Source organism: Triturus cristatus, chromosome 5_1 (assembly GCF_964204655.1).
Source record: "Triturus cristatus chromosome 5_1, aTriCri1.1, whole genome shotgun sequence".
In the NCBI taxonomy this organism is placed as follows: Eukaryota; Metazoa; Chordata; class Amphibia; order Caudata; family Salamandridae; genus Triturus; species Triturus cristatus.
This window is the reverse complement of record NC_140587.1, coordinates 367580535-367606426: the sequence shown is the minus strand read 5'-3', so window position 1 is coordinate 367606426 and position 25892 is coordinate 367580535. Positions and strand designations below refer to the sequence as shown.

General features: G+C 44.1%; 1 protein-coding gene across 1 annotated transcript in view; it reads left to right on the top strand.

Moving 5' to 3' along the window:
• LOC146830898 (fibrocystin-L-like) overlaps nucleotides 1-25892 on the top strand; it is a 1500901-nt gene that overhangs the window by 1204253 nt on the left and 270756 nt on the right. The window contains exons 60-62 of the mRNA XM_085605087.1: nucleotides 11902-12031; nucleotides 16613-16731; nucleotides 23278-23407. Coding sequence (XP_085461213.1) covers nucleotides 11902-12031; nucleotides 16613-16731; nucleotides 23278-23407 — 379 coding nt within the window. The remainder of the gene's footprint in view (nucleotides 1-11901; nucleotides 12032-16612; nucleotides 16732-23277; nucleotides 23408-25892) is intronic.

The following is a 25892-nucleotide window of genomic DNA, read 5'->3' as shown; positions in this document are numbered from 1 at the left end:
ACTGAGCGAGAATCCTTGGGGTACTCTACAGATGTTTTCTTTAGTTTCAGAGGTGAAGACTGACTTTTTGTGTTCTTCCAGTGAAGAAATAGGTGATTCACCGGAGGGTGGCTTCTTGGATGCCTATGTTGTGCTGCCTTGTGATGAGTGTTTGGTTAGAAACCGTATTGAAGGCTGCCGAGAGGTCTAGGAGGATCAGAGCCGCAGAATCTGATGAGTTCCCAAATCTCATTGGTGTGTTTACATAGTGAGCTTGTTTTGAGACGTGCATATGTGAGTTGGTGTTCTTGTTCAGGTGATGTCAGTGGTGTGTTTCGAGTGGGACTGGTTGGTGGGCTGGTGTGTATGCTCCGGCAGGTGAAGTGGCCGTGGGTGCATGTGAAAGGTCCTTCCGTGGAGCATGAGTTGGCACAGTGACAGTGTTTGTTGTGGCATCCGGGGTCGAGAGTGTAGAGCTCAGCCTCCTTGCAATGTTTTGCCGAGGTGCCACGCCTGGCCATGGAGGGCGTCCCAGAATGCGATGCGCTTTCTCTAAAGCGAAGAACTTAGGTGGTTTTCCAGCCAGCACTGTCTCTGTTTGCCAATGCTACAGAAAGATTTCAGCATTAGGAACCTCAGATTTCTCCAGGATCCCTAGTAGTCAAATGTTATTGCACCTGGAGAAGCCCTCACCATCCTCTGCTTTTTTCTGGAGTTCCTCCACCTTTGCCATTACTTGTTTCATTGCTTCTGCACATCCTGTACTGTAGAGCTTACGGCCATTATGGTAGGTGCTGTATCATTCATGTGATCCGAAAGTTTCTTGTGATAAGCTCGTAATGAGGACACTTACACTGCAACAGTGTCAATCTTTGTTTCAAGGTCAGTTTTGGTATCATTGGTGGTAAGTAGTATTTTTTCATACTGCCATGTGTTTCTTCTGGGTCATTTTAACTTGGAGTAATAGGCCCATCCCCGACCGATTCAGGAGGATTGCAGTCCCCTCATGAGAAGTGCTGGGTAGCATCTTTGCTGATTTGTTTTGTACCATCTCTGTCTGGCTGCTAGCTCTCAGGGCTGACAGAAAGTGTGAAGAATCAATGTTAACTTAGCTCTTAGTTCCAACACCAAAGACGATCATGGGCATGCCCAGGCCTGCACTGGGATCTGGAGTGTCTCTAATCGGGGCCCAGTCATCCTTCCGCGGCAAAAACAAACCCACTGTAATGTTCCTGAACAGTCAAGCTAGGCCTGTTACACTATGAGCCGGGAATCTATCCACGGCTCCCCCTACTTCTCGTGTGCTTCATAGGACAATGTGGCTGGCTGCGATTACCTTTCTAGTGTTACACGATATACCGCAGGATGCTCCTGGCACTCACCTACATTATGTGGTGTTTCGTAGGGGACCGTGGAAGCCCACTCTTAGTTTTGCTGGGCGATTGGTCTAGAGGCATTCTTCTCCTTGGGAGCCATGTCTTATCTTCTGTAGTTTTTCTTCCCAGAATCCCTCAGGAAGGGTTTTGTTACACCAATCTATCATGGAGGCATTACCATTGTTTTCTATTGTGCTTCACCTATCCAATATTGTCGCTTTCTACTTCGTCCTTATCACTTCTTGTCTTTGGATAAATGAGGGTCAGAACTGTCTTTCTCCTTGCGTTGCAACACTCTTTGGTCCTGCTGGTGTGTCTTCACTCCCTAGCTATTCCTCACTGTCTCCCTGTTCCAGTTGGTATCTTAGTCTGTTAGTGATCCTGGTTCCTGAGTCAGGTCCTGCTCTTTTATTGTCATCCAATTCCTAATCTTCTGTATTGAGCCCTGTTTATTCCTTAGATTTTTTTTCTCTGCTCCAATAGTTGTCTCCTCCTGAGAGTCTCCAGTTGCTATCAGAGGTTTTTTCCCTTCTGGGTTTTTCCTCTTGGAGACCCCTTCTGGAAGGCACTGTCGGCCTAAGCATTCCATTGTCAGCAGCACTGTGGCTACCGTACAGGTTTTCCCCTACTTCGAGCAAACAAGAACCAATAAGATCCGGAATCATGAACCTATCCTTTGCACCAAGGTAATAAGACGAAGTCTGTCCACTGAAGAAGTTGATGAGGCCATACTATTCCACTATAGTAGTAGCACTCCAAGAGCATGCAATATCGGTCACCCAAAACTGTACAGTTATTATGGTTGTTTGAGTGGTTGTTTTAAGCCTAGCTTTAAGAGCCTAGGGCTCCCTTATGTCCAGCACAAAAGCGGGGATCTGATCACAGCTTAGGCCACTCTCCCCCAGGCTCTCCAGTTCCTCATCTCTCAGGAATCCAGCATGGTCCGTGCAGTGACCAGCGCAGTATCCAGTGGCAGCATGCAAAGGCCCAGGTCCGTGGCCATGCACACCCTTGGTAGAATAAAGAGGGGGCCTTTACTCCAAGTCGTTGGGCCAGTTCTCCACACCGGGATGCTCAGTCTTTGATAGGGCAGCAGGGCATCCTTCTTCTGTAGTATCCACAGTGCCAGGAGTGTACCAAAGAGTGGGTTTGAGGGTCACCTTTGTATACCTGGTGACCACTTTGAAGTGGGAGAAACTCTTGGATTGTTCCCCCTATAGAAGTGTCTGGAGTTTCCTGCCTTCCTGCCCTTGACCCAGGCTGTCTGGGGGCACTACATGCTAGTATGAAGTCCTTTTTGAGTGTGCTGGGCCTTTGAAGTGCAAGTGTAGGAAGGTGATATCTCCTCCCCCACAATAAGTAAGGCTGACCCATCCTGCCAAAATCCAAACCCTCTATTTTGATACTGTCTGGGAGTAATACATAAAGGCCAACAGCAAACTACACCTAGTCATGTGATCTAGGATACAGGCTGCAGCACCAAATAGTTAGGACAAGAAAATGTCAACTTTCCAAAAGTGCCATTATCAGAATTGTGACATGAATTCCAACTTTACCATTGAAGAGAATCTTAAACTACAATTCCTCAGATACCATAAATGATATATCCGCCTGCTCCCAACAAAAGGTAATCATTCCTTAAATGTAATATGGTAAACCAATGCTATCCTATGGGATAGGTAGGCTTTACAGTTGTGGAAAATGAGTTTATGAGTTTTTCACTACCAGTACATGTAAAACTTAAAACACCATGTCTTTCTGCTTAACTACACTGACCCATGCTTTCTGGGCTGATCAAGGCCTACCCTAGGGGTGACTTAAATGTATTAAAAAGGAACATTTAGGCCTGGCAAAAGGTTTATTTTGAAAGAAAGAATGAGAGGCACTCATTTATACAATTTCAACAAAAGCGGTTAAAATGTTTTTACCATTGAAACAAAACTAGCATGCAATGCTGGAATGGGTGATGCATGAACATGTGGAACAAACTCTACAAAGCTAGATCACCTAGTACACTTGGGTGATCTAGCCTTTTAGGAAAGGTTTACTTTGCCAGGTTGGAATGGCAGTTTAAAACTGCATCTCATCACACATCAAAAAGGGGAGAGAGGTACTACTCCTTTTCCATCCTCCCTTTCATGAACTTGAGTACCTACAAAAAGAAGAAAAGGAGCAAGAGGCTGGTGTAATGAAAACACACCACCTCAGGAAAACTCAAGGTTTTTTTAAAACTGTCCTCACCCTCTAAATAGTGGCATGCTTCATCATAGGGCTGCTACAACATCTCCACACAGATGTGACTGCTGGGATGCGGGCTCGGGTGAACAACATGTTAGTCTGCTCTCTAATGAGACTGCTTAGCAGACTTTTGACATCACCAATTGCTATGTTTATCCCCAAACCCAAACAACTGAGAAGCACCATGGAGGAAGCAGGAGCAGCAACAGAGGCCAACCAGAACCCCACAAACCCCCCGGAGGACCAGCCAGGGACCAAGGGGAAGGAGAAGGGCAAGGAGAAGAAGAAGAGGAATACGCGATTCAGTCCGCAGGAAAACAAGATCCTGATTACGGAGGTGATAGAACACCACCATCATCTATTCATCACCTCCACTGTGTCATTGACAAGTAAAAATGCAATATAGCAGTCCATCTCGGCCAAGGTGATTGCAGTCGGAGTGAAGTGCAAAGAAGCGCTGGAATGATGTGAAGCTCAAAACCAAGCCGAAACACGCTAACAACCGGAAAGCAGCAATGCAGACTGGAGGTGGGAGTCTAGCGCCACAGCAGGTGCTGGATGAGATGGAGGAAATGGTGTCCACAGTCATCAGTGGGGAGACGGTGGCAGGAGTTTGGGGACCGGACACTGCTCAACATGACCTGACCCAATAGCAATAGGGTCAGTAACGACCAGGTGCTGGGGTGACGGGGGATTTGGGCACAATGGCACACATAAAATTAAGTATAGCACAGTGCACACCCACAATGACTCTGGATCATGTCCCTGCTCTCCTTAGCATACTGCAGCACACATAGAAACAGCAAGTAGGCCCCCGTCGACAATGTGCCCAGAGGGGGCCCTCCCCACACATCACTAATCACACAACAGACACATGCATATGTGCTGAACCCAGCAAATCTGCGGGTCCATGAGCCACACTGACAATTCAAGTGACACTGCATGACGATTAGCATGGGTGCAGTCCAATTATCATGACATGGTGCACACCATGACACTGAGGTGGCTGAGTGTGGACCACATCCGTAAAGGAGCAGATCACACTCTGACACAGCAATAACGGCCCCTGACGTCATCCCCCTTATGCCCATGTTGCTCATGTTGTGGCCCTCTTGGGTCTCCAAGCTGCATGATTAGTAGCTCCATGGCATCTGTTGGTCTTCAGATGTGGCTCTGGGCTGGGCTCCCTTTGTACTGCAGGTTTTCGTCCTACTTAAGAGCAGAAAAAGCAGGTCTTAAGTCCGTGCTGCTAACGTGCCTTATCGCCTGTTTTTGGACTGCATCACCGATCTGGCTGGTTGTTGAGAATATCGTGAAGTGGTGTTATCGTGAGTTTTTGGACAGGAACGCCTACTCTGCATATGATTAGCATTGGTTGTCGCTGTCAGCCTTGGCGACGTTTTTAGCTGCAGCTATCGCAGGTAAACTGACTATGTTGGCTGTTAGCGCAGGCTTGTGAATAGGGCGATAAATCTATTGCCACTTTTGTAGCGGAAAAGTGCCAGTAAAAAGGCGATGGGTCCTTGAGAATATGCCCCTTCCTTTTAAACAATCACATACCCCCCAGGAATTTAGCGCCTGCACAGGCAAATAAAGGCTGGAAGTCTGTTCTAAGAATGCACAGAGCAAAAGAAAGGTGGCGCAAATAAACCAGGCATGCAAAGAAAACATGCAAAACAGATTCTGCTGGGTGATTACAACCAGGGCAAGCAGGGGGTGATGTAGCGGACCATTTGGAGGTAAAGGTGCTCAAGGGAAGTACCCCCAGTCTGAATTGAAAGTATACCTTCCTGTCCAAAGCAAATGTGATAAAATCCCAGAAGGGTTCGAGACCATAAGATGATTTAAAATCAAGAAATTCAAGAGGTACAGTGGAACTAGCTGCTTTACGGTTTTCTAAGGCTGTCATACTGTGCCAGTATTTCTGTTTTAAAACATCTTTAGTTGGAAAATGTCCAGCAGCAGGGGCCTCCAAGAGTTCCGTCAAACCAAGGGAAAGGAGCTGCTCTCTAATGAGCTGTATCCAGGAAATTAGGGAAAGCAGTCTGCACTAATGGTGTCCTGTAGGGCAGTGGCATAGTTAGGAGGTTTGGGTGTGGTCCAAATTCACCTCCATATAAAAGGGAGGGCAGCCTGGCTTTGCCCTCAATTCTTTTCATACCCAGGTACTGAAATAAGTGGAGCAATGGGGTACTGAGGGGCAGAATGGTGATTGGTCTCATAATGTTGTTCTTGGAGATGAGCAAATGGTTGATATTGGAAAATACCCAGAGTTCAGCCCCATAATGCAAAGCACCTTAGCTGAGTAGAGCTGGAGGGCAGGCGCTATAGGTTTTTGGAAAAAACCCTGATGCTCTCTGAAAATAACCCTTGCCAGTTTTCTATGTTTAAGTATGACCTTGATGATGTGGCGCTGCCAAGACAGGTGTCGTCAGCGAATAGGAGGATAGAAATTCTAACATTTGTAAGAGAGGGTGCATCAGATGAAAATGAGAAAGCGTTATATTGTTGACGTACAGCAGGAACAGAGTCGGAATCAGCACTCGGCCCTGCCTTACACCTTTGGAAACCAAGACTCGCTCGGTTAACTCGTCTGGAGCACCTTAACAAATACGGGCAAAATTAGCCATATGCAAGTGTATTGCTAAGGATGATATCTCAGGTGGCATGCCTAAGTCAAAGCAAACACAAGGAGATGATGGACGGAGCACCGAAGCTTTTCAGACACTCACCCCCAGTCACAGATCTGGGTTGAATCCATCATCATTCTTTAGCTCACTTCGCCATCCCAGTTCAGACACAGCTATATGCAAATCAGTCTTGAACCTGTGCCTCATAGGAACAGTGCAGCCTGAACTGCCAAGCCATGTCTTCCCTGGACCGGAAACAAGCATCCCGAGACCTGCCAAGGCTAGCTTGAATCCAGTGGCAAAGTGAGCAAAGTGAGCAAGGGGCCCACGTCTGGGCATGTCTAAGTTCCCAAGAGTGTTATGTTACAGCATCCCCGCCAGATCTGCAAATTGTCACTCAAATGTGTGGCACTTGGCAGGGCTGCAATCAACTGGTGAGTATTATGGCATGATTACATCAAGGCTCCCTCTGCTAGTTATGTTGTCACAGTGACTTGGCTAATACCCCTGCTCATCCCTGTACAGTAATTTGAATTGCCCAAATTCACCTTGACTGTCAGATGAGAGCTACTTTGATGCGTGGGCGGAATTCTGGGTGGAATTTTTAAAACACTAAAATAAAATTGCCAGATTGAACAGTCTTTCTATGGTTCACTTATGGTAGACATTTTGAAATAGGAGCATAACTCAAAGTGTGAAAGATTATAATTACAGTATAGCACATACATATTTTTCTAGATATGAATGCTTAAAGTATAATGTTTTTGTTGCAAAGTCATCCTTGTGCCCTGAGCACCCCCATTTTCTTTGCTGACTGGGACTGGTAGTAACTGACTTTGACTGTTTCTGGGCTCTGCCTAACCAGGCCCAGGGCCAGTGCTATGCTGAAAAGACACTTAGAATACAGTGAAAACAGTTACATACAGTAGGATACACTATGGGTTAGTGTAACCTTATGATTGACATGACCTCCCCCATAAGACCCTAGTACATAATAGGGCAAGGGGATCAAAACTACCGTGAAGTCCCTAGTATATAATAGGGAATGGCAGTTTAGAGGCTAGCAGCCCTTTCCGTACTTGCATGTGTGCACTGCTGAGGCCTGAGGTCAGTTTAAAAGCAGCCCTTGTTGCAGGGCTGCTTTTAAAATACAAATTGTGCCTAAACTCAACTTTAATGTTCTGCCTTATTGGCTACCCTCAGAGGTTCCCCTAGGTGTCCCAGTGGTGAGTGTCAGCTATTTCTAAGAAGGACCCTTATAAAATAAGTTTTATATGCCTTGGGTTAAGTGAAAGTACCCATTTCACTCCCCACATTGTAGTTAAGTGCTTTCCAAAATCGACTATTGTGCTAGGAGCAATATTTAGACATATGCAGAACCCCTAAAGTCTCCCCTAGGTGGTCCAGGGGATATAGGCAGGGCCCTTATAAAAGATGCTTTATAGGCGCTGGTGTTAGGGAAATTGCCCAGTTCATTTTACCCATTGCAGATCCCCAGCCACATGGGTTAACATTGCAAGAACTTATTAAATAATAACTAACATCAAGGATGTCATAAAAATATAATTTAAGGACTTCCTAGAATGATATTGATAAATCCAACAATATGCTATTGTTGAATTTATCCTCAAGTGTACAGACAAGAAGTCATAAGACTTTCCTCTCTGTAGGCCAAAAATCAGCCTTCCAGTGGTCTGTCCTGAATGGTCAGAGTTAAGTGGATTAGCTAGGCTGTTTGATGAGGTGATAAGTAGCCCCTGGGGTAAGGGAGCCATTGTGGGGGGGCATGGTTCTGCTACATAGGAATTCCAGAGAGGGGGTAGAAATAATAATCTTCAATAGAAGGAGGAGACAGGCAGGAGAAACCAGTTGTATTTACACCCCTACTCTTTGAACCCTGCCAGATGGCAGGCTTAAGTAAGGAATGTGCTAAGGCCGAATGTATGTCATTACATCGCATACCAATACCACGTGTGCCATTACAACACGGGTATTACTACGCGATGTCAATGACAACGACATGCCATTGCACTGCAACCTTTTACCAAGAGTATGCTTTTACCATGCATGCCATTACAACGCAAAGGCATGCGTGGTGAAGCTATATTAGTGGTTAAAGTTTGCAAGGTAAGTGGCTCTACACTAACCCTGCACAACCCACCCCGATCCCCAGTCCTCTCTCTACAACAACACTACACTACCCTGCACAACACCCGACACCACCCTAAACTACTACACTACACAAACACTACAACAGTATACTAACCTCTAAAATACTGCACTACACAAACACTGCAACACTACCCTAAAACCTAAAACACTACACAACTACACTACACAAATGCTACAACACTACCCTAAACCCTAAAACACTATACTACACAAACACTACTAAACCCTAATACACTACACTACACAAACACTACAACACTACCCAAAACCCTAAAACACTACACTACACAAACACTACAACACTACCCTAAGCCCTAAAACACTACACTACACAAACACTTCACCACTACCCTAAAACACTACACTACACAAACCCTACAACACTACCCTTAAACCTAAAACAATACACAAACACTACAACACTACCCTAATCCCTAAAACACCACACTACACAAACACTACAACACTACCCTAAACCCTAAAATACTACACTACACAAACACTACACAAACACTACAGCACTACCCTAAACCCTAAAACACTACACTACACAAACACTACAACACTACCCTAAACACTAAAACACTACACACACTACAACACTACCCTAAACCCTAAAACACTACACTACACAAACACTACAACACTACACTAAACCCTAAACCACTACACAACACAAATACTACAACACTACCCCTAGCACGACCCCCTACACTACCCAAACACCACTACACTACCCTAAACCCTAAAACACAACGACACTACAACACTACCCTAAACCACTACCCACACTACTCCCACCCCTACACTACCCTAAACCCTAAAACACTACGACACTACAACACTACCCTAAACCACTACTCCCGCCCCAAGCACAATCACCCTTACCTCTCTTTCCTCATGGTGCCTCTCCAGCTTTGCTGTCTCTGCTCCTGGTTCCTGCTTCCTCGAGGGGCGGTGCATGTCATTGTGAGGAAACGGAAGAGCCTCTGTTTCCTTACAACGAGGTGGATCGGCATTACACCGCATGCGCTGTAACAGCGCATGCGATGTAAAAACACGCGTAGTAATGGCTGCACGTTGTTACATTGCATGTGTTGTTACGCTTGCGATGTAATGGCATTGCGTGGAAACAGCCACGTTGTAATGGCTGTTTCCCGCTTAGGCCAGGGGGGAAGGAATATGGAGATGAGCCATCATGGAGGCTTGGTTTAGTCAGCTCTTACCTCTCTGCTAGAACTGCAGCCATATAAACTTTGGAGAAATAGTGCTTTCTGGGAGACCATTGTGCCACACTTTGGAGGAAATGAACATGCTCTGGGGTGTCGTCCTGCACCTCATTGGACAGGAAAGTCTTCCTGTGTGAATCCAGGAACAATGAATAAGTATTTGAGAGGGTCATTGCCTTTCAGCTCTGCTGCTTGAAACTGAGAGAAGAAGAAGGATTGCCAAGCTGGAAACTTGATTTGCACCATCAGGCCTTGCACTCTGAAAATACTGTGCCTGCTGCATTATCTGGAACTACAGCAGTTTGCATGTACCTTGCTTCAAGTGGAATAAAGAGTGGATGCCAAGCTGCAAACCTGATTTGCATCATCAGGCCCTGCATTCTGACCGACTGTGCCTGCTGCATTATCTGGTAGTACAACCCTTAAGATGCACCTTATTTCAAGAGGAATAAAGAGTGGGCTTCCTGAAAGCTACAGGTTAATAGAGTTCAACTGCATCAACTCCACCAAGAGTCCCCTGCCTGGAGTGTATACAGTGGACTTTTAAGGGTGTTGTTCAGGTGCATTGTGGGAATTGTGGTTCCATCCTTCCAAGGACCATCTTGGAGATTCCAGACCCTTGGCTGATGTTTTGGACACTTTGGACCCTGAAGAGGACCTTAAGAAAGAAGCTCCAGAAATCTGGGAAAGTTTGGTCAACTTTTGTAAAAAAGCTTCAGAGGTGGACCGGACTCTCACAGAAAGACAATCCGGTGAACCTTGACTGAATCTGGACTGCTGGAAGAGGCAGCACAACAACTGGGGAAAAATCCTAAAGAAATGCTTCTAAGTGTGAAACTAAAATCTTGATCGAGGCCTCCCGCTTAGTCTATTCAACCAGGGCTCCATTGCGCTGACCTCAAACTTTGACTTTGTGCCTGTCAGGGGCGACCATATGTTCAGAAGTGGCGCTACTGGTTTCTAAGCACTAGAAAGTATTTAATCTTTAAAAATTAATTTCACTGGTTCCCTACATTGGATTTTGTTTTCGTTTTGATGTCATTTTAAAGATACAAATATTTCCTCTTTTTATAAATTGGTGTTGGATTTTTATTGTGTGTTGTGTCTTAATTATTTACTGAATTGGTTCTTAAATGCTTTACATACCTGTATTTGAGTTTAGCCTTTCTGCTCGCAGCCAAGCTATCAAGGGCTGAGCATGGGAATAATTTTCTAAGACCTATTCTGAGACCTATTTTGTGTTAGTGGTATTATTGTCAGTGGTAGATGAATATTTACATCTACTGATAACCCACTTTCCAACATTTGTCATCCAAAGTAGTAGTTTTCTTGGGGGATATCTGTCCTGCAGCACTAGGAAGTATTCTTAACTGCGGAAGTTGTACCATACAAAAAAGAGGCATATCCCACCTTTTTCAAATAATATGTATCAGCATTGTTTTCTTTTCATTGTGAATAGGGAGCAATTTCGATGTTCATAAATAGAGTTCAATACAACACAAAGTGTGCACTGCTCCACATATGTATTAATGGCAATATCTGCATTTTTTCAGACTAGGAAATTCATGGGCCTTTCCTTACTAAAGGCTCAATCTAATTGTTAAATCATCCAAGTATATGATCACATACATGCTCGCTGGCAAATCTGCCCTGTTGGCCTATATCACTTAGAGCCCAAGGCTGGGAAGCCCTACTTTAATGGGCAAACAAAACTACATATCCCTGAATGCAGAGTGCTGTTGGCTGAAAAGAGCAGTATTTTCTCTTGTTACTCACAGACTTTGGGATCAAGTAGAAGCTATGCTTTTACAATAGGAAAATCAAAGTCAATTGATTTTTCACTACATAAAATGTCACACATAAGCACACCGAAAACATGGAAATGTCACACATAGGCAGATTGAAAACTTGGCAGCCATGTTACTGTAAAGTGTACAAAACAAATCCTGAGAAAGAGATATTCTTTATAAAACATGTAATTTGATGGAAGGAGATGTCCCAACAAGTCAACTGTCCGACTCTGAAGAAAGGACCTAATAGTGCATAGCTGCTTTGATAAATTGTCCAGAGTAAATTGTTACTCAGTGTTCAAAGTGATTTTAAACCTCTGGAGCCTAAGTGATTTCTGTTTTTAAAGAATGTGTAGCATTTCGTAAATATTGCTGGCAGGCAATACCTACGTGTGCGATTCGTTTGAATTGCTAATCTATGTGTGCATTTTCTACTCACGTGCCCACATGCTGAAGTTGACTCCATGTGTACTCTTGCTCACCATAGGGTGGCCGGTTAATAGGAGGCTGGGAGAATGATCCATTCCAAGGAGAACTGCACATTGTACTGAAAGGAAGGCCCTCAACGCCGGAAACTCTGTTGCCCAATGGACCCACTCAAGGGGCAAAAGTATTAGGTAAACCATGGAAGTTTTTAATAATTTTCTACACTTCTTGCGTGAAATCACTTGTATTTGTATTGACATCAAACATTACTTGAGTAGAGTGAAATAATTGTATACAGTAATTGTGTACGCAATATGCTGGTAGAAAAGCAGTGACTCACTAGATTAAACCCCCTCCAGGCGGCGAGTTGTCCCGCCCCGCTCCTTCTCACTGTTAGTACCCACTGCGCACTTTTCCCTTAAATCACCACTGACAACTTTCTTTGGTGCCTGAAAAGGTCGCAGTTTATTCATCAACATAAAATGTTATCCATAAAATGTTATCCATATCAAACATTCATGGTCATAACCTCATTTAATGTCCATGCTCTATCTTTTCATCCATTGCTCCTTGCAATTCTTTCTCTTGCATTATGGACCCAGGCTCCTCAATTTCCTGGGAGGGGAGGCCCCCCTTTCTCTGGGCTGTCGATTCACAGGTCTAGGCTTCAGCTTGCTACTGAGTTGGAGGGTGTCTGTCTGGCCCTGCCCGGGCTGCAAGTGCCGTCCCGCTCGCCCTGTAACCCTATTGGGGGCCCTCCCTTCTCCCAGGTGTCCCTGCCGTTGTGGCATCCCAAGGACCTTACTTGAGCATCTACTCTACCTTTCCTGAGGCTGAGTCCTTGCCATGTTTTCCCTTGGCACCCCTGCCATGAGGTATACCAAGGGTCCTGCGGGAGCATCACATCTACTCCTTCTATGGTGGCACGCAGCCCCTTGGCTCCCCCAGTGCCCCTGCCGTGAGGCATCCCAAGGACCCTGTGAGAGCCTTCCATCTACCTTCTAGTGATTCTTCTCTTTTCACTAGCTTCCTTGTGTTTATTCCGCTACCCTTCTTTTCCTTACGGCTGCGATGCCCGTATTGTAGGTGTGGGTGGGTGTGATTACTTTCTTTCATCCTGCGATGGGGGAAAGTGCTTTACTCGGGCTGTTGGCCCCCTTTTTTAACCTCCCCCTCGTGTTTCCCCCGCACCCCCTGTTAGGGGGGGGCTTGCTTTGTTTGAAAGTGGCCAATCCTGGTCCCCGCCGGCCCTGCCGGCATGCTGTGGGCCTGGCGTAGGGCTCCCGCCTCCGGGTGGCGTTCGACCTGGGCCCCTATTGGTCCGGCTTCGCCTTCCCGGCCCGGGTCCAAACACCCTCCAGGCGGCGAGTCGTCCCGCTCCTTCCCACTGTTACTACCCACTGCGCGCTTTTCCCTTAAATCACCACTGACAACTTTCTTTGGTGCCTGAAAAGCGGAATATGGATAATTACAGGTAAGTAAACAATTAAATAAATAAAACGAATTGCGTAGCGCGCGCTGCATCGCATTTTGCGATGCAGCGCGCGCTACGAAATTCGTTTTATTTATTTAATTGTTTACTTACCTGTGATTATCCATATTCCGGTTTTTAGAACCCCCCACCCTGCCCCTCCCCCGCCCCGCCTTACCACCCCACGGAACTCCCTCCACGGGCCGCAGCTGCTTGACGGGGTACGTACATTGGACCTCATTAAACTTACCCCTCTGTCCCCACGTTGTTTGAGAAAGATTGGGAAAGCTTAGCCCATTTAAGATGACAACATTTTTGAGCATGCTAGCATGTCCAACACCCAGTAACCCAGTATCATCCTTCACATTCTTTTGTGAAAGGTAAAGGAAGCTTGGGAAATGCCTCCAAGATTCGATGGGCCCGATTCACAGAACTAACTTAAGACAAAATCCTAAACTTACTACCATTTTCGTATTCACAGAAGGCACTTACTCATTTTGGTATTCACAGAAGACACTTACTCACTTCGGTATTCACAAAAGTTAGGAGTCCTAACTTTAGGACTCCTAAATACCTTCTGTGAATAACGAAAGTCTTAAAATTAGGATTTTTCTCAGTTTAGGAGTCCTAAAGTTAGGACTCCTAACTTTACTACTACTAAACTGATAAAAATCCTAATTTTAAGGCTTTCGGTATTCACAGAAGGCATTTAGGAGTCCTTAAGTTAGGAGTCCTAACTTTACTACTGCTAAATTGAGAAAAATCCTAATTTTAAGACTTTTGGTATTCGCAGAAGGCATTTAGGAGTCCTAAAGTAAGGAGTCCTAACTATACTACTAATAAACTGAGAAAAATCCTAATTTTAAGGCTTTTGGTATTCACAGAAGGCATTTAGGAGTCCTAAAGTTAGGAGTCCTAACTTTACTATTACTAAATTGAGAAATATCCTAATTTTAAGACTTTCGGTGTTCACAGAAGGCATTTAGGAGTCCTAAAGTTAGGAGTCCTCACGATACTACTACTAAACTGAGAAAAATCCTCATTTTAAGACTTTCGGTATTCACAGAAGGCATTTAGGAGTCCTAAAGTTAGGACTCCTAACTTCTGTGAATACCGAAATGAGTAAGTGCCTTCTGTGAATACCAAAATGAGTAAGTGCCTTCTGTGAATACCAAAATGGTAGTAAGATTAGGATTTTGTCTTAAGTTAGTTCTGTGAATCAGGCCCGATGTCTTCGGGTGTCTCACGCAATCAAACTTACTCAAGAGGCAAGAGGCTACAGAGGTTACACATCATGGAGGCGAGAGACTGCAAAAGGATTACTTTAAGCAACCTGCTTTTAATGTTTCTATTGCAATCAAATTCAACATCTGGATGTTAAACTCACCAGATTCTAATTATTTTAAGGTAGTTCTAGAGAGTACATGCGTCAATATTTTACAAATTATTTTTAGCGGAAATGGCCCGGTGTTAGAACTGGCACCATTGGCGTGGGTATCCCCTGCATTTTTTGCCTTTGACTCCTATGTTTTAAGGTCTCGCCTAGCGTTGCAGCGCATGAGCTACTCGTTCACCGACCCATATTGTGAGAGAGGAGAATTTAGAAAGGGACTTGAAGCCCCGCCACTCATTTCATTGGGTTTCGTCAGTGTTTATGGTATACGCTGGCTTCCCATTAAAAAGGAGGCTACTTGGTTACCGCCCTTTCTCCTTTTCGTCTGGCCCATCCGGACTGGATCGTCTGCTTCACGGCAGATCATGTTTCCTGTGAGCTCATTGCAGGCACGCACAGCTCCTCTGTTGTTCCCTGGTGAGTGTTCCAGCTGGCACCGCAGGAGGGGCAGCACTTTCACGGCATGTGTGGGTGGCTGGGGACTGATCTTATACACCACTGTGTTCTAGGGGAGGAGTAGATGGGTAATGCTTTGATTCTAGGCTGGGGACTCGCCGCCTTGTGAGCTCCACTGTCCTTGGGTCAGATATGGATACTTTAAAAATGGGAAACAGAGTTTAACACACTGGTAATACCACGCGGTTAGATAACAACACGGACGTTACATTGTCCGCGTTGTTACAACGCATGACATTACATCGCAAGTCATTTCAACAACTTGTTCAACAACTTGCGCTAGAGGGACTGTGTTGGATTTTAAATCCAACACATTCCCTGCTGTTGCGCTAACTGGAGTAGGAATAGTAATTTATGCTATTCCTAAATCCAGTGCGCCATCTAGCGCAAGTCGTAGAAACGACTTGCGATGTAAAGCCATGCGTGGTAACGACGCGGACGATGTAACGTCTGCGTTGTAACCTACTACGGGGTAATAGATGGCGTAGTAACATCATACATTCTTTAAAAACATATCGCTTTACTCCATTAAAGCGACATGTTTTTATTAATTGTACATAGATGTACTTTGTGAGGTAAATAAAGCGTATGCGTGCTCGTGGTATACATGCACAATAGAGTGAACGCACATGCTTTGTTCTTCCCACCCACCGCTCCTTTCCAGTCGTGCAGTACACACATTGCAGGTCTGCGCGTCTTTTGTTGCACGCCTAACGGTAACATGCTGGGTGTAATAAGGCACGAGTGCCACAGGCTCCTCCGGTGGCGGTCAAGTTTTAAACAAGGAAATGTGTTTTCCAGACATGCATGGACAACGCATAAATTGTTGTAAAGACATGTGTGGTAAAGGCATATTTGTGGTTAAGACTTGCGTTGTTCAGACTGCATGGAACCGGCATGCGTGGTAAACACATGCGTGGTTCCATCTCACAACCTACTTAGGCATGTGGATGGCTCACTTGTGCAACCTTCCATGGAAAGGAGGTTCAATTCTTGCCCGGAGTGTGCCTCTATGCAAGTGGGAGTAACCCCGCTGGAAGTGTCCAATCGTGGCTTTCTTGCCGTGAGTAATATGGAACGGGCCAGGGGTAAACACATTCATCCCCTTCTTGCATCTTGCTTTGGGGGGCAGAATATCCAGTGATATTGGTGTTTATTTTCCTGGAATAATAAATGCATTATGGCTAGGTGCTGAGTGCCTTTAGAAAATATTATTAAATATTATACATATATACGAAAGAATGAAAAACTGCTAAGTTATCAAATGTTTGGGACATACACCAATAGAAAATAAAAATTCTGATGATTAAAAGTATTCATTTGCTGTAGACCTAAAGCTCAATCTGAAAATGAAGAGTGAAGGTCATCGTTGCCTTCAAGCCCTGTGTTACAATTTAAAAAGTAGCATATGCAGAGTGATGCTGCTGTTTAACTACATTTTCTGGTCTGCAGGTGTCTTTGGGGTCCTGGATCTTCATGGAATTCCCCGCTCTGTGTACAAAACAAAATTGTCAGAAACAGCCTTAGTCGGATCAATAAACATATCTTTGGTGGATGAAGTGGATTGGAAGGTAGGATCTGCAGCAAAATAACAGTATTGGTGCACCTTGTATATGGAGGCAGGAAATTGATCATTCTTATTGCACAGTCCTATCGAAAAGCATAATTGTATAACTCCAGCTTGTAATAGTTTCCATCTGAAGACTGTATCGGTGAAATCAGCATGCCTTTTGACTCTTGGATGCAGGCCCATGTCTTCTTCACTGTTTGCTGACCTCAGCTTCAATGGGGTTGTTAATCAAGTATGTGATATGTGGACAACCCTTATCCAGATATTTTTTTCAAGACTTGATGACTGAGTTGACATTTGGCATTTTACCTTCTCTCTAGGATGTTCTTCAGGATATTTCTGTCAAGGTTTATCATGCGTCTTTAACCACCCAACTCAGTACCTACTAGTCCGCTGAAATATACACTTCAGTCTGCTAAACTCACTTTAATCATTTCAGCACAGCTTTTGTCCCTTATTGAATAAAACTTAGTAATATCCATTACAGAGCTGCAGTGTTGATTCAGCAATTGAGCTCAAATAATAAAGTCCATCTCCCCCGCATTAATACTATTTTCATGCCTGGATGTCTAATGAGATCTTTGGCCTCACACTCCCAGCTTCCCAATCCTATCAGGGATCAAACTAATGGGGGTGTCAGGGGGAGGGGTCCATTTGCATGGGCTTGGATCTTAGACATGAGCTTTGCTGGATGGAATTTGACTTTGGAAGTGATTCCTCGGCTGGACTTCTATGCTGGGGAAATACATTACACATCAATGTATGCCTTCCTAAAAAGTACACTACTTGTTCACCGGTGGACACCTTAACTTAAATTTGACAGTTCAGGATCTTCTAACCACCTTAAGCAAAAATAACCAGATATATGCAAGCACAGACATATTCCTGCTTTTTTAGGCAAGTTAATTTTTAGAATTGATAAATTGAAAGCAGGCCATGTCAGCAGAAAGTCACATGTGTTCAGTGTACAATTGGTTGTGCAAGCTGCTTTTGCTTACTGTAGATGCTGTTCAACACTGCTAAGATATGTAATAATTGATTTGTTAAACATTTTTTTGACTTATGTTGCACTCAAACCTTTCTGCAGGGTCACCACAGATTTTTTACCTTCGCTCCTCCTATTGTTTTGCTGAATTTATTTTTGTTTGTCTTATGGTTCTGTGCACTTTTCCACTGCTAACAAGTGCTAAAGTGCTTATGCTCTCTCCTCTACGCATGGTAAGATGGCTTATACCCAATTGGCACATTTAATTTATAGAAAAGTCCCTAGTAAAGTGGCACTACATGTACCTGGGGCCTCGCAATCAAATGCTACCAGTGGGCATGCAGCACTAGTTGTGCCACCACTTACGGAGCCTTGCAAACATGTGTAGGGCCTGAAATTGCAGCCTGTGTGTGCAGTTTTAAACTGCCATTTCTACCTGTCAAAGTAATCCTTTTGCCAGGCCCAAGTCTTCTCTTTTTCAAGGTAGGCCCTGGACAGCCCAGAGGGCAGGGTGCATATTATTGAAAAAGTAACACATATACTTTTATGTTTTACATGTCCTGGTAGTGAAAAGCTCGTAAATGTGTTTTTCACTACTATAAGGCCTTCCTCTCCCATATTATAACAAGGTATTTATCTTATTACATGTGCTAAGCTGTAACATACAATTGGGACCAAGTGGACAGGTTGAGTTTGATGAGAAGAAGAATTGTAATTGAAAGCCCTCTTTAATGGTAGAGTTGGGTTTTCAATCACAATTCTCAAATGCCACTTTTCAAAAGTTAAAAGTTCAAATGATGGATAGACTGCTGAACAAATCAAGCATTCTCCTCTAGTCACAGACACCTTCAATGTCCTGAAAGTAAAAGCCACAGTTCTCTCCTGTCTACTATGAACTTGTGCCAGCACAGCCCCAATACCTGTTGCGCTAGCATTCAACGTAATTATAAATTTCTAATTAGTGTCAAAGAGTATGAGATTTCCCGCTTCACAAATATCCCTCTTTTTCAGGTGAAAACATTTCTGTTGTTCTTCCCTGCACACAAAACTGGCACTTTTTATCAAGAGTAATCTTAGACATTCAGTTTTCTCTGAGAACATTTGAACACATTTGGCATAATATTCTATGAGGCCTAAGAAAGACCTCAGTTTATCTTTATCTTCTGGTGAAGGAGCCAATCTTATTGCATCTAATGGGTTCTCCTTGTGCATTACTCCATAGGCAGAAATGTTGTACCACAAATACTCCTCCTGGTCAACAAAGAACTAACAATTCTTTCGTTTAAGTGACAACCCTGCTTCCTTTATCTTATAAAGGGCTTGCTTAAGGATCAAGTTGTGTTGCTCAACAGTATTCCCAAATACAAGAATGTCATCCTGAAAATACAGAATGTTAGTCATGTCCTTAAACAATTCACACATCATAAGCTGGAACATGCTCGCTGCCGTAACATAGACCAAATAGCATCCCGGTACATTGAAAAGTCCCCTCCATAGCAATAAAAGCCATGAGTGGCTTGGACATGTCATGTAACTTGATCTGAAGATATGCATTCTTTAGCTCCTGTTCAGAAAAATACTTTCCACTCCTCAAAACTAAAATCAGTTTATTTATGTTAGGCAGTGGGTATGTGTTTACCACCACATGCTGGTTAAGTGACCTCAAATTGATACAGAATCTGAACTTCTCATTAGACTTTTCAGTGATAACCATAGGAGATATCCACCTGGAGCTCTCCACACGTTCAATTACACGCGATGAGATAATTTCTATACCCGATGAGATCATTTCTTTAAGCACTTCCTTGACAGTTGCATGAGCCACTAAGGGAATTCTTAGCACCTATGCTGCGCCCACACACAATTTCTGGCTTTAACACAATTTTGTAGACATACCCCTTCAAAAAGCCTAATGCCTCCTTGAAAACATCACTAGCTTCTTCTAGTATTTTCGTCAAGGGATGTCATCAACTACCATCACCTAACTTGGAGCTCTGGGATATATGACAATGTTATGGTTGTATTGATGCATCCAACCCAATATGGGTGGCCCATTAACTGCTACATAAACCTTTTCTTGTATCACACTCCCACCAAATTCCATAGTCGCTTCCATGTACCCCAACAGATCAATGACCTCTCCCTGATATCCTCCCGGGTTGATACCCTGCGGTAATAAACACAACTCCGACCACAGTTTTTCAAACACAACCCCGAGAACTATTGTGTACATTATGCCTGAGTCTATCATAAGCTGCACTACCTTCCCGTTAACAATGAACTCAGCTTTTGGCCCATTCCTCCTGCCCTGTCCATCCTCAACATATCCTATACTTACAATTCTGACCTCTTGTCCTACAGGGGTATTATTATCATCTACAGTCGCAACTCTGGGTTTACCCATTTGCTTACACGCCACCGCAAAGTATCTCTTTCTGTAACATATCCAACAGTCTTTACCTATTGCTGCACATTTGCAAACATCTGCTGTGTGGAAATTACTTCCACACCGATAAAAGGATTTGGTGGATTGTTTCACCCTTGGTACATTGCAGCCAGACTTCAACATTGCAGCCACTTCAAGGTCCTCCCAGACAATTGTAGAAATGGTACTCTCCATTTTACTATTAACTGGACCAGTTCATCAATCATAGCGCTGAAATTACACTTCAAAGAAAGTTCCCTCAACTTTGAAACAAAGTCATCTATTGATTTCCCTTCTTGCAGGTGAGTATACAATCTGTAACAAATCATCACCAAGTTAATCTCCTTGGCAAATCTAGTTTCCAGCCGCTTCTTTGCCTCAAAAATACACATCCTCAATGGGATCTCCATTGGGCCGAGTAGCAGGTGGTAAATACTTAAAAATGTATTGCGCCTCCTTGCCTAAATTAGTTACAAGTAAAGCTTTCTTTCGTGAGGCAGTGAATCGTAGACCATCTATTGTTTCCAAATATGTCTCAAACATAGTTAACCAATTCTTCCATTCAATAGAAATTGGACCTGGTGAAACCAAAAACATTGGGTGAGAGACAATGGCACGAGAGACAATGGCACCTTGAGACTGCATGGCTCGCAATAAAGCACAGAAGTGCGAGTACCCGTGGAAACAAAGGCTACTGAAATTTACAAGCAAATGGTGTCTCAGTCACCGATCAGAAAAGTTCCTCACTACACAATACAAAGCAAGAATGGTATGTGAGTCACCGAAGACAATAAAGCAAAAATGACTGCACTGGACTTGCAATAAAGCACACCACTAAGAAAGGAGCATCATTCACTATTTGGTATTGCCCTTTGATGACTTGTGAATTAAAAGCAGGTATGATAGTCACCGTCAAATAAATACAGAGGATCCCAGGGAAAACCAGTGGGAGGCTTAGTTAAATCAGTACTCAACTTTGGGAAATTAGACCAATCACCAAAGATGGCCTCCAATGCAGTGCAGCAAAACGTATATTTCCAAGGGAGATGGGGGTTGAACACACAATATGTGGACAGATGCACGTAACATCACTGGTAAAGAGTGGAGAGCAAGCTCCAGTGCCTCGCTCCACATTTACCATTCTTGAGAATGCTGCAACAAGTATGCTGAGTCAAATAAAAACACTAATTTCCACACACAACCAATATCAGTACTTGTCTGGTGCCCAACAGTTCCTCACAGAGTACTACAGCAACAATTTTACAGTTCCTCACAAGGTACTCCAGGAAAGATGGTGTCATTGCTTATGCCTGCACACATTGTATCCGCAGCTACTTCGCCGCAGGTGTCAGCTTGCCAACACGTCACCATATTCTGGAAGCTGGGACAGAGTTGACGCGACTCCAGGTAAGGAATATTTTGGGTTTTAATAAAGTGTCGCCCTGCGACAAAAGAGTTGCTGTCCCTCTGCCAGCTGATCTCCAGCTGACATCATTTGACTACTACTGCCACAGCTAGAACCTGAAACACCAGAACAGACCGTGTTCCACGTTCCTACATAAAATAGAAAAAGGCTATGCAAGTGTATAACACTTGTCCTAACCATTTGGTGCCTGCAACCTGATCCTGGGTCACTGTTGTAACTGGCAGTTGGTCTTTGTCTCACCTTCTGGGAGGAATACACAAAGAGAAGATAGGTACTGGCACAATGTGCCACTCTGGGTTAACAAGGGGGAGGACCTTTCATCTATCACACTTGCACAAAAGCTCTTGCTGAACATTCTCACAAAGGGCTTGTCACTAGTCTCTTGTGACCCCAGACAAGGTGAAGTCAGGACAGAGAGGAAGAAAATGCATGACACCTCAGGGGGTGCAAACCTCAAGACGCTTCTCCCACATCAGATAGGCACCTGGCATAATCTTTTGGCCTCAGATACCAACTCTTCAGTACACTCCTGAACCTGTGGATACTCAGCCAGGAGAAAGCACTGCTGTGCTGCTGACATGACTACCACTCTCCTGCCCTGCTGCCTGAGTCAGAGGAATTTGGACCTTTCCCTGAACCCAGGACTTCCAGAGTGACTTCAGGGGCTAGTCTGCTGGCCGCCTGTTCTTAGCCTCAGGACATAATACACTCCCAACCACCTTCACCGGAACCCAGACCCAGCTGGAGCAAGCCCTGGATCCCAAGTGGCCCCCATAAGGTCCTGTACCTTTGGTCTGGCCTCAGAGAGGCTGAAGTGAAGCTTTTGGACTTTTTGTGACTGCAAACGGGTCTGAGGGTGCTGCATCCTTCTCACTCGCACAGCCCGGCAACGCAAAATTCCGTCAACCTGACCCTTTGGGCTACGGCATGGACCACTCATGGGAAGTCCTCTGAGAAACTCCGGCTTGCCTGTTTGCAATGACAACAGGATCTTGATGCTACAGCGACGACTGTCCGTGACACCTATCCTGCTCTTCACGCTGCATTGCCGACCGCCTGCTAAGATTCTCTGTGCCTCACGGTCCCCTCCACCGCAAACAGGAATATTTTCACAGGACTGGGAATGTAACTTTTCAACTGGACTAACCTGGTCCTTGTATCCAAACCCACACTCCAACGTGGTTGGCCTGAACTTGTGACTTTCTCCTGGTCTTGCATGGCCAGAAATCTGCAAGTGACGCTTTGGGGTTTATGGTGCTATTTTTTTGTTAAATCTTTTAAAATTCAAAACTCTGGTTCTACTGATTAGATTTTTTTAAAGTATTTTTGTCTTGTTTTAATTTAGAAATGTTGCTATATTTGTCTCAATTGGTGTGGGATATTTCTTGTGTTGTGTTTTCACTTTATTGCTGTTTGAAGTGCTGCATAAATCTTTTATACATTGCCTCTAAGTTAAGCCTGACTGATCAGCGCCAAACTACTAGTGGGGTTGACCACAGGTTAATTTCGGGTCTGCTTGTACCTCACCCTAACAAGGACTGTGGCTGCTGCTGGAGTAGGGTTTCACTCCCTCAAACAGTAACCCAGTTTTTCACAACGTACATGCAAGTTTGAGTCAATTTAAATGCCATGTAGAAACAAGCTTTTAAAATAAGATTTTTATCTTCAAGTGCACCTGACTTCTAAATCTGATTGGAAAATGTTTCCTCAGGTGGGAGAGGACATTGTGATCACCACCACCAGCTATGATGCCTGGCAGACAGAAACCAGAAGCATTGTTGATATCTCATCCGACAGAAGAATCCTCACTCTAAATGAATCTCTTTCTTTTGTTCACATTGGTAAGTGCCAACCGGGGACAAATATATTATTTCAGCCACTGCTTCACTGTAATATGTTTGTGTTAACATGTCCGTCGTTCCTCGAATTCTTATGTTTGCACAGATGACTCAGGGTGTTTTGCAACATTGGGCGGATCCTTCCACCGCCCACCAATCCCTGGCTGCAAAGGGCAGGCGCACTTGTTCCAAGCCATGAGCAATTCACATCAGAATCATCGTGGTTTATTTTTTGGTTGTGTTTGCTGCTTATGATCTCTATGTGCTAAAATATGCGAGAAACACATTTTTTTTAGTTATAAGTCTAGATCAAATAATTGTTACTTTAAACAGGTAGACTTAACTGCACAAAGCCGATGCAGAGCATTATTCAAGAGATGCCTGCAGCCTTACACTACAAACCTCTAGCGGCATTACATGACGTGCAGGGACCTAATGCGCCAAGAGTGCCTCTTGGTGTTCAGGAGGCGCCATGGGTGGTTATAGTCAAAGACTGCCTCCATCTTCACAGGCCTTCTGGCGCACACTCACAGGTGGTCACAGGATGCACTCGCCTCGCCACACATTCCGAGAAGCTTGCGTGGCTGTAATGTGGTCTTTCTTGGTGGTGCAGATTTAATATTGGAGTCATCACCTATACCTCTGTTCTAGCATTGAAGAGGACCCGCCTGCTGACAAATGGTGAGCACTTCTCCTAACTGAAAAATGCCACTATCCTAGGGGAACAAAACAAAACATAATCACATGAAATTTCAGCAAAATTGCGCGCTATTATGAATAATTAGGTGAAATGTAAATCACCATTTGGTGCTATATTTTAGTGCAAAATGCGTTTTCCCATTCATTTTTGACATGAAAACGCTTTTCAGGCAACAAAAATAGTGCAAAAACCAAAAACACAGGCAACAACAGCCCCTCGTATACTGTTGTATCTGTGCATTTGCAGCAACATTTTACAGCAAATGGTGTGTAATTACCCGGCGCGGTGTAATGGCATCAATTTGTGAATTTCACATGACAAGCATACAATGAAATTCCCAAAACTTCGCAACATAGGCTGGCATAAATTTGATTCGGTCAGGTTGAGTTATGATGTGGGTATCCACACAAGTACATATAGAAAGGTAAACCAGAGTAGGGGCAGTTTTGCATTTGAGTCGATAAGAATATGCAATTTTGATAGGAGCCGAATAGGGAAGCAAAACATGAAACATAGTGTCAGGAAGCCTGTCTAGTTACATGCAATCGTTATTATTGTGTACGTTTGATTATACAGGGACTGGTAAAATGCAGATCTGTCCGCAGGTAAGATTGATTGAGGTCTCTGATAAGACAAGTTGGCCGGGACTTTTGTCTGCGGACAGAACACTGCTGGGTATTTCATGTGTCAGAAGATAGTGCTTGGGATTAATAATGCCTGCTTCACTTGGGCCCTAGAGTCCGGCCAAAGCCATGGTTTGACCCAAACCAAGCTTGAGGCAGCCTTACCGTGCTCACTTATAGTGCGTTTTCTAGGACAATTAAAAAACCCTTTCCAATGGTACAAATTCGAAAATAATGTTTCATAGAGTGGCACACGAAGGGACACAGTGAGGTAACAATACTTCTGTGGGTTCTGGGGCCCTATGAATGGGCTGGAATAGACCCGTTGTGCGTTGAGACGAGATGACACGGTGATGCACTGCTGTAGTTGTACTTTGCAAACTGCAAAATGCATTTTGTTACTCTTGCCTTTTATGTTTGAATTAGAGGTAAAGCGCAGCATTCACAAGAAGGATGTAAACCTTTTGGCCTCATCATATTGCATATCGGTTTGTTCAAAGACGTGTGAATTCATCCTTTGATACATTTTGCTGTTATTACAGTAATCCACTTCAAAGAATGGGACAGAACGTGAGGTTGTCAAAATCATCAATAACTACTTTGCAAACTGGGTAATTTTAGTTGTTTTAACTACAGCTCTCAAGGGGTGTTTTACTAATATGCCCACAAATATTTGTTCCTCATGAGCATTAGCCACTTGGGAACAACAGTATGCTCCTTCTTTACAGTCTAGAGTATCCGTAATAATGTAAGGCCTAATTCAGCGTTTGGTGGACTGGGAACTCTGTCACAAGTGCTTTGGCCGGTTGTTTTTGAAAAACAAAAAGCTTTTGAAAAGTTTGATGGCCGGCCATCTTGTTTGACAGTACTGTTCAACAAGCCCTCCGATATTGACAGGAGCTGCCATGACAGAAGTTCCTGGCAATGTAGAGAGTGGTGTGCAGGCCATGCAGACAGCTCGAAATGTGGCAGGCTGAAGTCTCACGAGAATGCAGAGGAACTGTCCTTCGCCATCCCTATAAATATACTCCAGCTGCCGAACTCTAAAGCAGGCCCAGAGTGTATTTCTGCTTTCTCTGAGTTAGTGCGTTGGGAATGCCGTGGCACGTTTTCATGTAGGAGCACATTCTCTCTCACCATGCATTGTTTGTAAATGAAAAAAGCT